The 13333-nt window shown below is 47.3% G+C and overlaps 1 protein-coding gene across 1 annotated transcript in view; it reads left to right on the plus strand.

Moving 5' to 3' along the window:
* Positions 1 to 10193, plus strand: part of TTC7A (tetratricopeptide repeat domain 7A) — a gene marked incomplete at its 5' end in the record, with an annotated part of 175886 nt that extends 165693 nt beyond the window's left edge. Inside the window, one exon of the mRNA XM_082307008.1 lies at positions 9890 to 10193. Within this exon, the coding sequence (XP_082163134.1) occupies positions 9890 to 10111 (222 nt within the window). The 3' untranslated portion in view covers positions 10112 to 10193. The remainder of the gene's footprint in view (positions 1 to 9889) is intronic.
* Positions 10194 to 13333: the final 3140 nt, after the last annotated feature.

Raw genomic sequence — 13333 nt, forward strand, 5'->3', positions numbered from 1 at the left:
AGAGCAAATCCCTGGCTGTGCAGCGGGATCACGGCTCCTGAGCACCAGTTAGGAGCTGACAGAGTTGGTTTGCAGGTTTGTTGCCCACTCTCTTTCTCTGCAGTTGCCAGGCTTCCTTCCTCCATCCAGAGGAGACAGTGGAGCCATCACAAAGTGATAAGTGATTCTCTGACACTGAAGCCATGGAGCCGTCACTTAGATACTATGAGTGGCCGTTTCCTCTCCTGGGGGAACTGCGCATTTCCCTCATCAGCGACAGACGGGACCTGTGGGGTGTTTGGGTCCTTGGAAGGAGCAAATCTGATCCGCTGCGCAGCGCAGAGATTTCAGTCCATCAGCGGGAGGGCTGGTGCTCTGCTTCTCAGAGGTGGATTATCCCAGTTTCCAGGGAATCTGTAGCTCCTCTTTATCTGTGCCAATCACTTGCATTCCTCTGTGGTGGTAAGTTATTCTCCATATCCCTGAGGTGCTCATTACTGCATTATTCAGGCTCTGTTTACGTAACTTTAGAAACCAAAATAAATTCCTGAAAGACAAAACTCCCCATCTCTTCTCCGAGCCCTTCTTTAAAGTGTGTGTAACACCTTACAAGAAAAGAACCTGATACATTTCTTAAACCCCTGTTTAAGAGTTCCTGGGGTGGTTCAATCGTCTCTAGAGAATAAAACTTGCATCCGGGCCTGAAGACGTTGTCCTTGGCCTGATCTCTCCCTGCAGCAGATGCCTCTCCACTGAGCTCCAACCTGATCTTCCAGAAGATTACTAGCTTTAGTTGTGGTTTCCCATCCACAGCCATCGAGATACCACTGCAACTCTACTAATCATAATTGTCCTCGTGCTGTGCTTTGCTCTGAGATCGAATTAAAGCCTAGAAACTGTAGCAGTCAAGTTGGTCTACAGCTGAACTCAAATGGTATTTCAGAAAGTGCTCAGGGAAGTGTCAGAAGGGAGAAGGGGTGGAATGACTATCCCCTTTATAGTTCAACCTTCAAACACTGGTTTTCACAAACAAGGAAATCAGTTATAATTAGTTTAAATTCTGTGCTATTTAGGCTGCCTGTTATCACATCAAAGACAGGACAGAGTGATAAACTATAGTAATATAGTATATAAAATAGCGTGTAGCCCAATAACAGAATATGTTGCCTCCTGGTACATAAGACGCAGCTGCACAAACAGCGGGGTGGGAACTAGCAAGATTTCCAGGTTTTCAGCAAGCTGTCCCGATACACTGAGCTGGCCACAGTCGAGAGAAGGAAGCAGAAGTCCCTTCTTGCCAAACAAACGGGAAACATGAAAACATCACAGCTCTCCAGTGTCGCCGGAGCTTCCGTTTACACTAATGTTATGTGCAGTATTTATCAAAGGTCTTTAATTTTTTATCTTCTCAATGAGATTCTTCAGTCGTTCTCTTTTGAGCATGTAACAGAAAATGCTATCTGTAATTCAGCAAAATCTCTTTGTGCATGAAGGTTCACGACTTATGGGAGATTTTACGTTAAGAGACGATAAGGAAACACGCTCCTTGCAGGATCAGAGGCAGCGGAGCAGAAGCCGGCGGCCCTGGCGGGACCGCAGCCGCGCGTTCCTGCCCAGCTCTCTCTCTGTTTCCCAGCAGCTCAGCTAGCTTAGCGCTCAGCTGCGATATTGCACTCTGAGGCTCCGGCTGTAGTTGTGCGGAGGATGTCATTAATAACATGCTATCCCAGAGACTGCCAGTAGTGGAAAACTACACAAATTAAGATTTTTTAAATATCTCGGCTCTCCTTTCAGAAGGCATCTGCTGTAATTTACATTGGCATGCTATGTGCTTCTGTCAGCCGTGTCTTCGCTGCGCTACACCCTTCCTCAGAGACATACGAAATGCAGCGCTTGCTCTGGCAATTAGCTCTGTGGGACTGAGGTTCGTAGAGACCCTCGGCAGAGCTGAAGCTGTTATCTAGGAGAACCTGGTCATGACTCATACGTTCAGACAAGATTTACTCTGTAGAGAGAGGGGAAGATAGCATGCATGGGAAATGTGCACAGCAGCTCCTCCTTTGTTGCACAGCAGTGCATTAAAAATTGGGGAAAGATCCAGCATTGGCACTGGAGGAAACATAAGCAGTCAGAAATTCCCTGTTCGTCAGCCACAGCACACTGTGGGCTCTCAGCTTAATTGGGTGTCCAAGTCTTAAGCCTAGACATTCCCCAGCTATATGCAGCAGCATCTTGCTATGTGCAACAGAACATAAGCACCTGCTTACTATCAAAATAGAGGCAGAGAGCTTTTCCCCTCTTGGGGGCGATGGGGGTGCTTAACTGCTGCCCTGACTTCTTAAAAATATATGCTAGAAGTTAGCATGCACTCCCTGGGCAGAAGAGAGGCAAGTTCTCAACCCTGCTCAGCCTGTAGAACACCTAAACCCAGGGCTTCTGCCTCCCAAAGTTTGTCCTTTGACCCTGTCCCTGCTCTCTGAATTCTTCCTGAGTAATGGCAGATTATTCAATGCGAAATGCATTAGCAGGCAATGAAGCACAGCAGCCGCTTTCTAGTCAAGTGCTTTAGCCAGCAGGTTACCTGCTGCTCTTCAGCATCCTGCATGTATGTCGCATGCCTTTTCTCTCATTGCTGATGCTGATCAGTCTCAATTCTGCATGTATTTTGAAATACTTGGATATATCTAGGCTGAATCTCGCTAGTTTCAACAAAGGCTTTCTGCCAGGGAAGCAGGTACAGTGCATAACAGAATTGGGACCTTAACTTATAAATTACGTGTTCTAAATTACTATTTATTATTAGTTTGGAACCTTCTCTTAGTGCATGTTTTCACAGACAACACCATGAGCTTGAGTCCTAGTTGAAGCTGCTGTGCGCTCTACTGCAACATTACTATGACAACTGCTAAGATCAGGGCTGGGAGAAATCTTGCCTTCCCTGGGAAAAGAGAGTGCGAAACAAATACTGCATTTAGTTAGTCTCAAACATGTGGTCGAGGCATCTTGTTAGGTTTCCTTGCTTGCTGCTTCATCTCCACGTAGGTCTCAGCAAAGGAAGATCTATCTAGAGAATATTCAGCATGCAGCAAACAATTCTGCTTTGAATGAAGCTTAAGTGACGACAATCCAACAGGGCAGAAAAACTCTTCGTTCTCCCTAGGCTTGTATGAGCCTCCCTATGAAGAGATCAGAGCCTCCTGGTTTGAAATGCTGCCTTAGGCTTTGCTTTTTATGTCAATAAATGTTTTATCACATTTAAGCTTCAAACACGGTACAAACATCCCTGCTAACATTTGATGAACTCAGATAGAGACAGCAAGGCTGGGCAGAGGGCAGGGCGCAGCACGGCACAGGGCTTCCCTTCTGCCGGGGGGGGCTTGCCTTGGCCTCACAGGGGGGCCTGGGCGAGATGGTGCCTTTGCAGTTATTCACTGCTGTGAAAAACACATCAGCTCTTCATCACTTTTGATCTTTTCTTTCTTTTATTTTTTCTTCTCTCCCTGCCAAAGCTACCTCGATATGGCTGGTAAAGCATATCCGTGTGCCCAGGTCTGTGGTGGGCTTAAGACGTCACTGTCTTCACGCTCAGCTAGCCTCTCTTTCCTGATGCCTCCCTGCAGTCTCATTTCTTCTCTTACCTCACGCTCGTCTGGAGCACACCAAGCTGCTGCAGTGAAGTTTAAGCACCTTTGTTTAAGCTGCCTTTGGTGCCTGCAGTACTGGAGCTGAAATCTCCGGGTCAAACCTACTGCGTTGAAACCCACAGGCAGCACACAAGTGCTACAAATCGTGATGCAAACTCGGGTTTTTGCTTTTCCCAGCACTTGCCAGTTCCCCCCCCCCCCCTCCCGTGCTGTTCCTTCGTTTTTCTTTTACACGTGCTGCATTTTGCAGTGGCCCTGCCTGCCTTCCCTCTCCTCCCCTCTCCTTCCCCTCCTCTGCTTTATCAAACGCAGCACTTCAGCGTCACTGACTGACAGGGGATGCAGCAGCTTCGGCGGAGGAGTTGGAGAGGGGGAAGGAAGAGAAGGAAAAGCTGCTCTCGACAAAAGAGGCAGCGGAAGCGCTGAAAGGCGAGCTTTCCTCCAGAAGTGGATCCCAGTCACCCTTTGTTAGGGCAGCAAATTAAGATACGGTCTCTAATTCAGTGTGTTTGGCGAATGGACCGTGACTGCTCCAGGTATTCCTACAGTGTATTTTTAGAGAACAAAGCTCAGATGTATAGCTCAGGTTTGCCACAACCTGGACTGAATCAGCAAAATGGATGATTAGCTACCCCGCACGCTGCCAGCCGCTGCGTGGCTAAGTGACAGCACAACAAAAGCTCACTTCGCTGCTCACAGCTTAAAAAAATCCTGGCTCCTCAGAAATGCAAAGGTCATGAGTGGAGGGGGAAAGAATCACAGAGCAATTGGCTAGTTACTTGTCTGTATTCTAGGAGACCTAGGATTTCCAGGGTGCATCTTTGCCATTTTCCAAAAGGACTCTTGGATATTTCATGGTTTGTGCAACAGATTTTGCTTACAACTTACTCTGATTGTTAAATAATTACAGAAGCATATGTTGCCCTGCAGCAGTGCGGATTTTTCTGTTACGTGAGACTGTTATCACCAAGTGCCAAATGCATCTTGAAAGGCTTTTTGTAGGGTTCTGCTGAATAAGCGTACTTTTGAACGAGCACTTTTCTGCAGCGTGCCCTGATCTTGCCAGCTGCTGATTACCCTCCTACTAACCACTAGTGACATGCCGTGTTACAGATCGGAGCAGACAGTAAGGATACCCCATTTACCTTGAAATTAATTAACTCATGCACTAGCAGAAGCCCAACAGCAAAGTCTGCGAAGTCTAATTTATTCTGGAAACTTCTTAGGGTATTTAGACAGTAATGGGCGAAAATGCTCTGCTCAGTTGAGAAAAGCATCAAAGACAACCTCACTTTGGAATTTGAGTCTCATGAAAAGAAAGAGAACTTGCATTTAAAGTAATTATTAAAATCAATTTGTAAAGGACAGAGTCTAGTTCACCTATACAGATTCTCCAAGAATGAGATGACCGTGCAAACAAAACAAAAAGCAATCTTCCAGGAATGAAATAAGTGTTTTTCTGGACATGTCTTTCCAATGCAAGCCCCAAAGGAAAGAACAAGTAAATCTGTGCCACCTTAGTCGAAGGAGATCAGGATGCCAAGACTCGGGATGACTCCCTGCTGCTCATCAGGTGTTTGAACTAAACATTTGCAAAGGAAGTTTTGACTTTCGTTACTAAAAATAAACCCCGGCTTGTACGTGAGGATTATTTTCTAGACTTTCATAATGTCTTTTCTGCACTGTTTGCTGGGAATTCTATGAGCTAACAACCTTTAAGGAGGTTTTTGTCAAACTCTAAGGAAATAAAGGCACAGATCAGAAATTTCATGACCTTCTGAAGTGGGACTTCACGCGGGGCTTATGCTCGCTTTCGTTATTAGTGGAAATTGAAAATAAGTCACTTTTTTACTCATCTAACTTAAATTGAAATATGGCTCTCCTATTCTAAAACAAAAATAGCCTCCCTCAAGTGTCAGTTACTAGAAGTATCACATCACTGAAGGCAAGGAGTCCAACCCAGTGTCACTATAGAAGTGGCTTAGGTTTTGTTTGTTTTGCACGTGGACAAGGTCAAAAATACCTTTGAAAAAGCCTCCCCTGTCCCCTGAAATTAAAAAAACAATAAATTCGGGAGTCTAGCTGCCGGCGTAAGGCACCCTAAATCAGCAAACCAAATTTGCTGTCTCCCCTCTGCCTTCATGCACCGCTAGACTGTACCGGCTTCGCTGTGCCGCAGCCCTTCACCTGACATGAGTTTCTTCCAGTGCTTTCAGCGCTGTCTTTTACAGTCTGGCTTGAAAGCGCAACCTTCACTACTTAGCCTCTGTTTACAAGATCTGAAGTATATCTTCAGACCTAACAAAGAAAATTAAATTAATCTGCACAAGTTACCCTCAAGACCTCCTTGAGTGAGTGAGTTAGCATCCCAGCGCTATACAGCTATATTAATGCAAGCAGCACATGAAATGCCGACGTGTGGCTAGCACAGGCCTGGTGCGAGCCCTAGCGACATGCTGCCCACGGGAGCTCAAAAGCAAGATGATTCCCACACAGCTTTTGATTTGGTTTGGGGTTTTTCACTATTCATAATATGCTTGAGTTGTTTAAAAAGAAGCTGGTCCTCCTTGCTCCTTAGGGCCTGACTCACTACCAACAACAGTGACAGAGAAGACCATACTTAGAGGTACTCACCATCTTTGGAAGGAAAATAACTGGGCAAAACCAGAAGTGCTGGTGCTAGCCAGGAGGTGGCAGAGGAGTGAGGCCACCTTGTACACCCATTTCTGCGTTAATTTGGCCAAAACACAAACACAAACCAAGGAAAGACAACAAAACCCAGCCCCACCCTCCATCTTCAAGAGTAAGAGGATGAAACCCTTAATCACATTCCTGCTTGTATTTATACTAATTGCTCATCTTCCTGAGATCTGACTTTATGAAATTATGCATGCACACCAAGCAGATGAGTTTCCATAGAAACTCAGGAACTGAACTTTCATTAGAAAAATCTTTTTTAAAAAAAAAAAATCTTCCAGATAAAAATGCAAATTGCCTGTCAGTGGGTGGCTTTCTGAATTTATATATAATTTTTTTCTTTTGCACTGTAGGCAGATTCCAGCTGGACCTACATAGCAACAACATGCAGGCATTGTTTATAGCAAGCCAGACTCCATGGGGAAATAAGAAATTCAGTAGCAAGGAGAAGCTCTCAAGTGCAAATACCTCAGGGAAACAAAAAACTGAAGTGCTCAGTGCTGCATCTTCGTGAGGCTTGGGGATTGTGCAGCCTCCAGCTTTAACAAAATGCTTGCGGTTTGCAAGGAGCAGGGCGGGGAGGAGGGGAGAGAGGAAACCCAAAGCAAGAAACTCTCCTGCACGCAGAATTAATGATGTTCAACCTGTCCTTTAAACATCCAGCAGCATATTTCTGCCGGTTCAGTTAAGCCCCACTGGAAAGGCTGACACCATCTGTCGCGGCTCACTCTGGGCGAAGGAGTGGGTCTCAGTGCCGAGGTTTGGGAACATTTGCAGGCCTGGGTTGGAGAGCGGGTTGGCCGCACCCCGACCTCCGCTTGGCCTGGGGTCTGAAGCACGGCGCCTTTTGCCCACGCCACACGGAAATCCAGGCCCATGGGCAAGAAGGGGATGTGGGGCTGTTCCTGGTCCGAAGAGGGAAGCATGACGGTGGGCACGCCTGGGAAGGGCCATGGACCTGGGCAGGCTTTGGCACTAACACGCACGCATGTAAGCAAGGAGCGGGGGAATCTTTACCTCCTTTAGCAAATGTTTCCTCCTGTGTTTCTCACCAAAAACATAGCAGTTTTTTACTCATGCAGTACGCTGCAGTGTGAACAGGAGGCTTTCCCCTGGCTTTGGGGAGCCTGAGAGCACCCTTTCTAAGGGTTCTCAGGCGTTTTTTCAGCTAAACTGGCATGCTCGAAAGCACTGAATACCGATGAGCAAATGTTCACGTGTGCTGCACTTACTGGTGGACATCAGCTTCGTCATCTTCCCTGGGTGAACGCAGTACCTGCGGTTTGCGTACAGCCTCCTCCCAGTGCTGCAGCACAGCTGCAGGGACCTCAAGCGCAGGCGAAGTAAATGCAGCGGCTCCTCCCTGGGGAGGCGTAGCGGGGGAAGCCATGCCAGCCTCTGGTCCTTGACCGACAAGGTGCTGGGGCAGACAAGGGAGCTGTGCTGCACGAGCGGTTTACGACGAGGTGGATTTCACTGCAGCATTGTTGAGAGGCGCGAGATGTCAGCCGGGGAGGGAATTCCCCTCCTCGTTGGAGAGGGATGACAGGCAGCAGCTGCACGGGCTCGCTGGCCCCTGTGCCTCCGGGGCCAGCGGCCCTCCGGGAGCGTCGGGAGGCTTGATGCCGCTTAGTGTCAGGGTGAGGACAGCGATGGGTCCCCGGCCACCAGAGAGCACAGTCGGTGCTGCTTGGCCAGTGCAACAGGATGGGTTTTTAGGAAGAGTGGTTTTGTGGTTGAGGACAAACTCGAGCTGAGATAGCTCCCGTCTATTCTTGGCTCAGCAGCAGATTTGCTATAGCCACAGTACTTGCCCTTTCTGTGCCTCATTATCCCTGTCAAGCGGATGACTCAAATTATAATTGCACAAATTCCTTCCAGTCTGTCATTACGTGCCTGCGGTCGTCTCCGGGCAGCTACCTCCAGAGGAACCAGCCTCTCCCATCGGGGTACCTCTGTGCCACCCGTGCCTGCTCGCTAGGGGACGGTACGAGTAGGGCCCGTTGCCTCATCATTTTCCAACAAAAAAAACCTAAAGAAAAAACATCCCCACTGCATCTTTAGATGATCACAAATGATCAGATTTGATACTGAGTTGATTATTCAGGTCAAGTTATGGGCAAGAAAGAGGCAATGAAACTTTTCACAGTACTGCCGATACTTGATTAAATGGGTGTTTCTTAATTTTTCTCTCAGGCAAAGGGATGTGTTTCTGTAGGTGTCAGTACTACCACTGGCTATAGGGTGTTAGTCATGTTGATGCACCCTGCGTCTAACGGCACTTTTGGAAAAGCAAACAAAACAAGACAAAGGAAAAATCTTCGCTACTTCCAAAAGCATCACCATTCTTTCATCAGAAATGTACTTGGGTTCTGGTTGCAAGAGATTTCAGGTTTCTTGTGGCGTTTTGTATCAACTAAAGGCAATTAGACACATTAAAGATGAAGCTAATGCTTTTCTTTCTATATATGCATCCACATACCATGTAGTCCCAGGAGAAGCACGAAGGCAGGCAGTCATCTCGCTTTCCGACATTTCCGTGGGTGAGTGCAGGCAGGCAGAGGCCACGCAGAGCTTGGCGGGTGACATGAAAGCATTGGCTGCTTCTTCCACAGGCCACACCTGGACGAAACTGGTGGGAGGTTCATCCTGGTGTGCGCGCCTTCAGGAGGAAGCAGAAAAATGCCACTAATGCGTTGTGGCCTGCAAAGCCCTCGTGACCATCTGCGCTCGGTGTGGTTGACTGCTGTATAATTAAAAGGGAGTCTGGCTCATTAGATGCTTTGTGGGTTCAGACGCATCCATGCGAGCCCTATAGGAAAACATGTTCTTCCTACCACTTCTTTCATCCTCCCCCTCCTGTTCCTTCCAGATGGTTACACCCACTTGTGTCTTTTCTTACCCTAAGGACAGCTTTTTAAACAAGGTTCCTCCATCCTTCTTCTCCCCCACACTGCTTTAGGATCTACACTGGAGAGCAAATAGCAGGAGGACAGAGGGCCCCATGCTGTTACATACAGCCTGCCTCTGGAAGGCTGGAAGAGGGCCACGTCCCTCTAGCCCCGTTTGTCAAGAGGAAAAGTCTTTCTGTATGGTCAAGACGTAGGAGCTGAGAGACTTTACCTCAGCCTCAGCTGGATGTTCCAGATGTGCAAGAGTTATTTAGATACTTGGTGTAATTGAACCTGTGCATGTTTTCCTGGGGATTAGAAGCCAGTGTAACCTTCTCAAGGAGAGAGGGATGCTTCAGGGGCCTGTAGCCTTTCTCTATATAGCACTGGTATATGCCCTCCCAGTAACATGCAGCAGGAGCACTTGCAGAGCTGAATCAGTCTCTGCTTAAAAAAAAATATTTTCACAATTGTTTTTTTAAATTACGCATCACGATCAAAAAAAGCAGAGCTTAACAGCTGATTAATACTCTTATCCAGAAATAGGTGGAGATTCCCCCCCACAGGACTCCTGCACCTGCACTCACGCGTCTGCCCAGCTTGCTGAGGGCTTGGGGCGCTCCGTTTCTTCCTCGGCTTTGTGCCGTTGTTAACTGCGCATCACTTGTTTGTTGACAGGGCCTGGTGCTGAGCAGACTTGGGCGGAGGGACCTGGCCCAGAAAGTCCTCAGAGATGCCATCCGGATCCAGACCACCAGTCACAGGGCCTGGAACAGCCTCGGAGAGGTCTTGCAAGCTCAGGGGAAAAACGAAGCAGCCATCGAATGCTTCCTCACCGCTCTGGACCTCGAATCCAGCAGTCCTGTCATCCCGTTCACTGTCATACCCAGGGAGCTCTGAAGCTTTGCCCTGCAGCTAAGCACCTTCATTCTGTGGACGGACACCAAAATCAAACAAATAAACAAAGAAAAAGCCCAACAGAAAAGTGCCATTGTAACCTGGAACTGGGCAAAATAATTCCAGGACGGGGCTCAGGCCTACACGCTTATCTGAGACAAGCCTAACTGTAGAAGAATTTCCAACAGGCAGAAATAGAGAATGCCTTTTTCTTCACAGGTGCCTGGCTCACCTCCTGTTCGAGCTAATATCAAGGCTTATTTCCAAGTGTTGGTTCAAGGTGACTGTCTGTAGAATAGATCATGCCAGGATACAGCTGTTCTAAGCACTTGCACCTTTCGATTTGCATTAAAGATAAAAACCCCAAGCCCTGAATTAAAGCCCAGACCTGCTCTAACCAGGAGTAAATGCACCAACTAACTTGACCAAGTTGTGCTTAAGCATGTGGCTGCCTCCACACAGATCTGACAGGATAGGAATGACAATTAAACCATATAGATATGCAGTATCTGCCGTTTACAAAATTATTTCAGCTATTTTGATAATCCTTCTTCCTGCCTTGCTCTTATATACTGCATATGCTCACTATATTTAGTGTGGAGTTTGCCTAGACCAATTTAAATTAAAAAGACTTCTTTTTCTAAAAGCTGCTATTGCAGTATGATTCACAAAAGCAGAAAGACCAAAGACCAAATCAGTTCAGACTTGAACTAGTATTAAAAACATATATGTATCTCCAATTACATATTTATTGAAAGGGCTTACACGAATTATAAACTTGGCTTCATTCTTATTGCATCACTTTTAGTGAGGAATATAGTGATTACCAGTATATAGCAACTGAACTCTGCTTTACTGCATTACCATTCCTGGCACAAAACACTTTCATGTCCATCTTTTCATGATATAAAAGATGGCAGCAGTCTTTTAAGGGAAAGTATGCTGAAGGCAGTATGTGTATATATGAATTACTTCTTTCTTAAAAGCAAACCTTTGGATTGTCTGTAGAAATTTCACATTAGAGGTACGGAGCTGACCCTTCAGTGGAGCAGGATCATTTTGTGTATCGTATCAGTTGTAAGAGTGATCTCTTCAGAGCCATCTGAAGAGCTCCTAATCCGCGCAGCCTCCCCAGGGCTGGCACGGCCGGGGCGGGGGACAGAGCTGGCCTACCCCCTGCGAAGCTGCTCCTTAGCTGTGCTTGACCTCCCCGGCAGCGAGGTAGAGCTGTACCGTGCTGTCATACGGCACACGAGAGCCAGCCCCGTCCAGACCAGTCCCAGGATGAAGATGATGCAGAAATGAGCTGCGGGCACTTTTCTACACAAAAGGCTGGGGCTCTGTGCCCATTTCTGTCCAAAGATTTGTGACTATTTCATAAGCAGGTTTGCACTAAAACACACTTTGTACTATAATTCTGCCCAGTATTGTGATCCGCAACTAGTTCATTCTGGAAATAATAATATCCTCAGGCAATAAATGAGTAGGGGTTATTTCTTAAAGAGCCTGAGGCTCTGGCAGTAGACTTGAAGTCAGCGTTGTTTACAATTATTAGGAAATCTGCAGGCTAATGAAGAGGCGGGCCCCTCGCGCTGCTCCCAGACCACACCATCGCAGAGCTCCTGGCCCCGGGCAGCTTCAGCTCCTGCCTCCCCTCAGAAGTATGCTGCCCTCAGGTTTCTCTCAGCAGCCTGTTACACTCCCAGGCCAATATATTATTTTCTTTTCCATTATATCTTGCTGGTGCAATAGGCCAGCTTATTCCTCTGTTCACCAAGGGATCTGGAGTGAAAGCAGCCCAGCCTGAAAGGCGCTCAGCCCACGGGGTCTCTGGCTTTCCAGTGCCACACAGGCACCAAATCGGGCTTTTTAGGCCAGAGGCAGGTTTCCAAGGAGACAGTGTTACCCAGCCACATTTCTCGTTTGCAATAGCACCAGCAGCAGAGGAAGGAGTAGGTGTTAAAGTACCAGAATTAAATGAGTTTCATGAAGACAGAAAGACGCAGCAGAGACCCATTTTGCTGTGAAGGATGCTATGAAGTTGGCTTGCTCTGCACTGCAGGTGGGAAAGGGGGAAGGGGAGGGGGAAAGATGTTGTTGTTGACATAATATGTAAATTGTTACCCAGGTGTTTTAAACCCAGTACCACAGTCAGATGCAATCTGACAATAGACTTAAGTAGATTTATATAGATAGATAATATGTTCCAATATTTCCTCTGCTCCACAGTTTCCAGGGTGGGAGCAAGCCTGCTGTGTAAGACACAAAAAAAGAGTCAGTCTGGTCTGACATCACCACTTTCTTTTGCAATGTATATCTGTAAAGCGCTGCCGTAGCAGCTTCTGTGTACCGGACGGCTATTTCACTACAAGCTATGCATCCAGCTCTGCGACTGAGGAACCGCTGTAAGAGGTCTGTAACGTAGCTGGTCTGACCTGGCAGGAGGGTGCCTGTTTCCCAGCAGCAGCTGAGAAGCAAACACTAACAGACCCCATTTACTTCTGCATGCATAGCTTGTAAACAGCCACCAGCACATCACATTTGTTGTCATCGGGCGAACTTACTTCATCTCGGCGATAATCAGACTTGCCACAGCAGTCGTCTTCCTAGGAGAGGTGCAAACGTGCGTGAGGACTTTGAGTGCATCAGCCAGTCAGATGTTGCCAGGGTGGTCCCGTATTTGTCGTGCGCATTAACGAGTGTTGCTGCCATTGGAATTGCAGCCCGAAGAGCCTCTGCTCCAGCTGCGGCAAGGGAGGCGTACGCGAGTAGGTGCCATCAACACCAACAGGAATGAGACGGGTAAGGTACCCTCTACCAGCACAGCACACCACAGCCCCGACATCAGTTGCAGACAAGTACTTTGCATGCATACTGGACTCAATCCCGAGATTTGCTGCATGCTTCCCAGAGGATACGAAGCACCCGTTGGCTGGAGGGGTGTTATATTGGCCTGAAATGCTCTGCACAGTGCAGGAAAGAGCGCGGTTGTTGCAGATTTGCAAGTATTTCGGGGATAAATCCTCTAGCTACATCTGTTATTCATGCTCACCAAAACAGAAGCCTTCCCAAGCTTATATGCTACCTTTTGTTCTTCAGCATGGATTTTGTTCATACTTCCAGGTACAGAAAAACAAAGACAACTACTTCAGACAAGCCTATGCATTGTGGTATTTATTTAGATAGCAACGTTGATAAATCTAATGGACCTACTTCCCTGAGCTC

This window comes from Platalea leucorodia (assembly GCF_965183815.1).
Source record: "Platalea leucorodia genome assembly, chromosome: 3".
NCBI classification, from domain to species: domain Eukaryota; kingdom Metazoa; phylum Chordata; class Aves; order Pelecaniformes; family Threskiornithidae; genus Platalea; species Platalea leucorodia.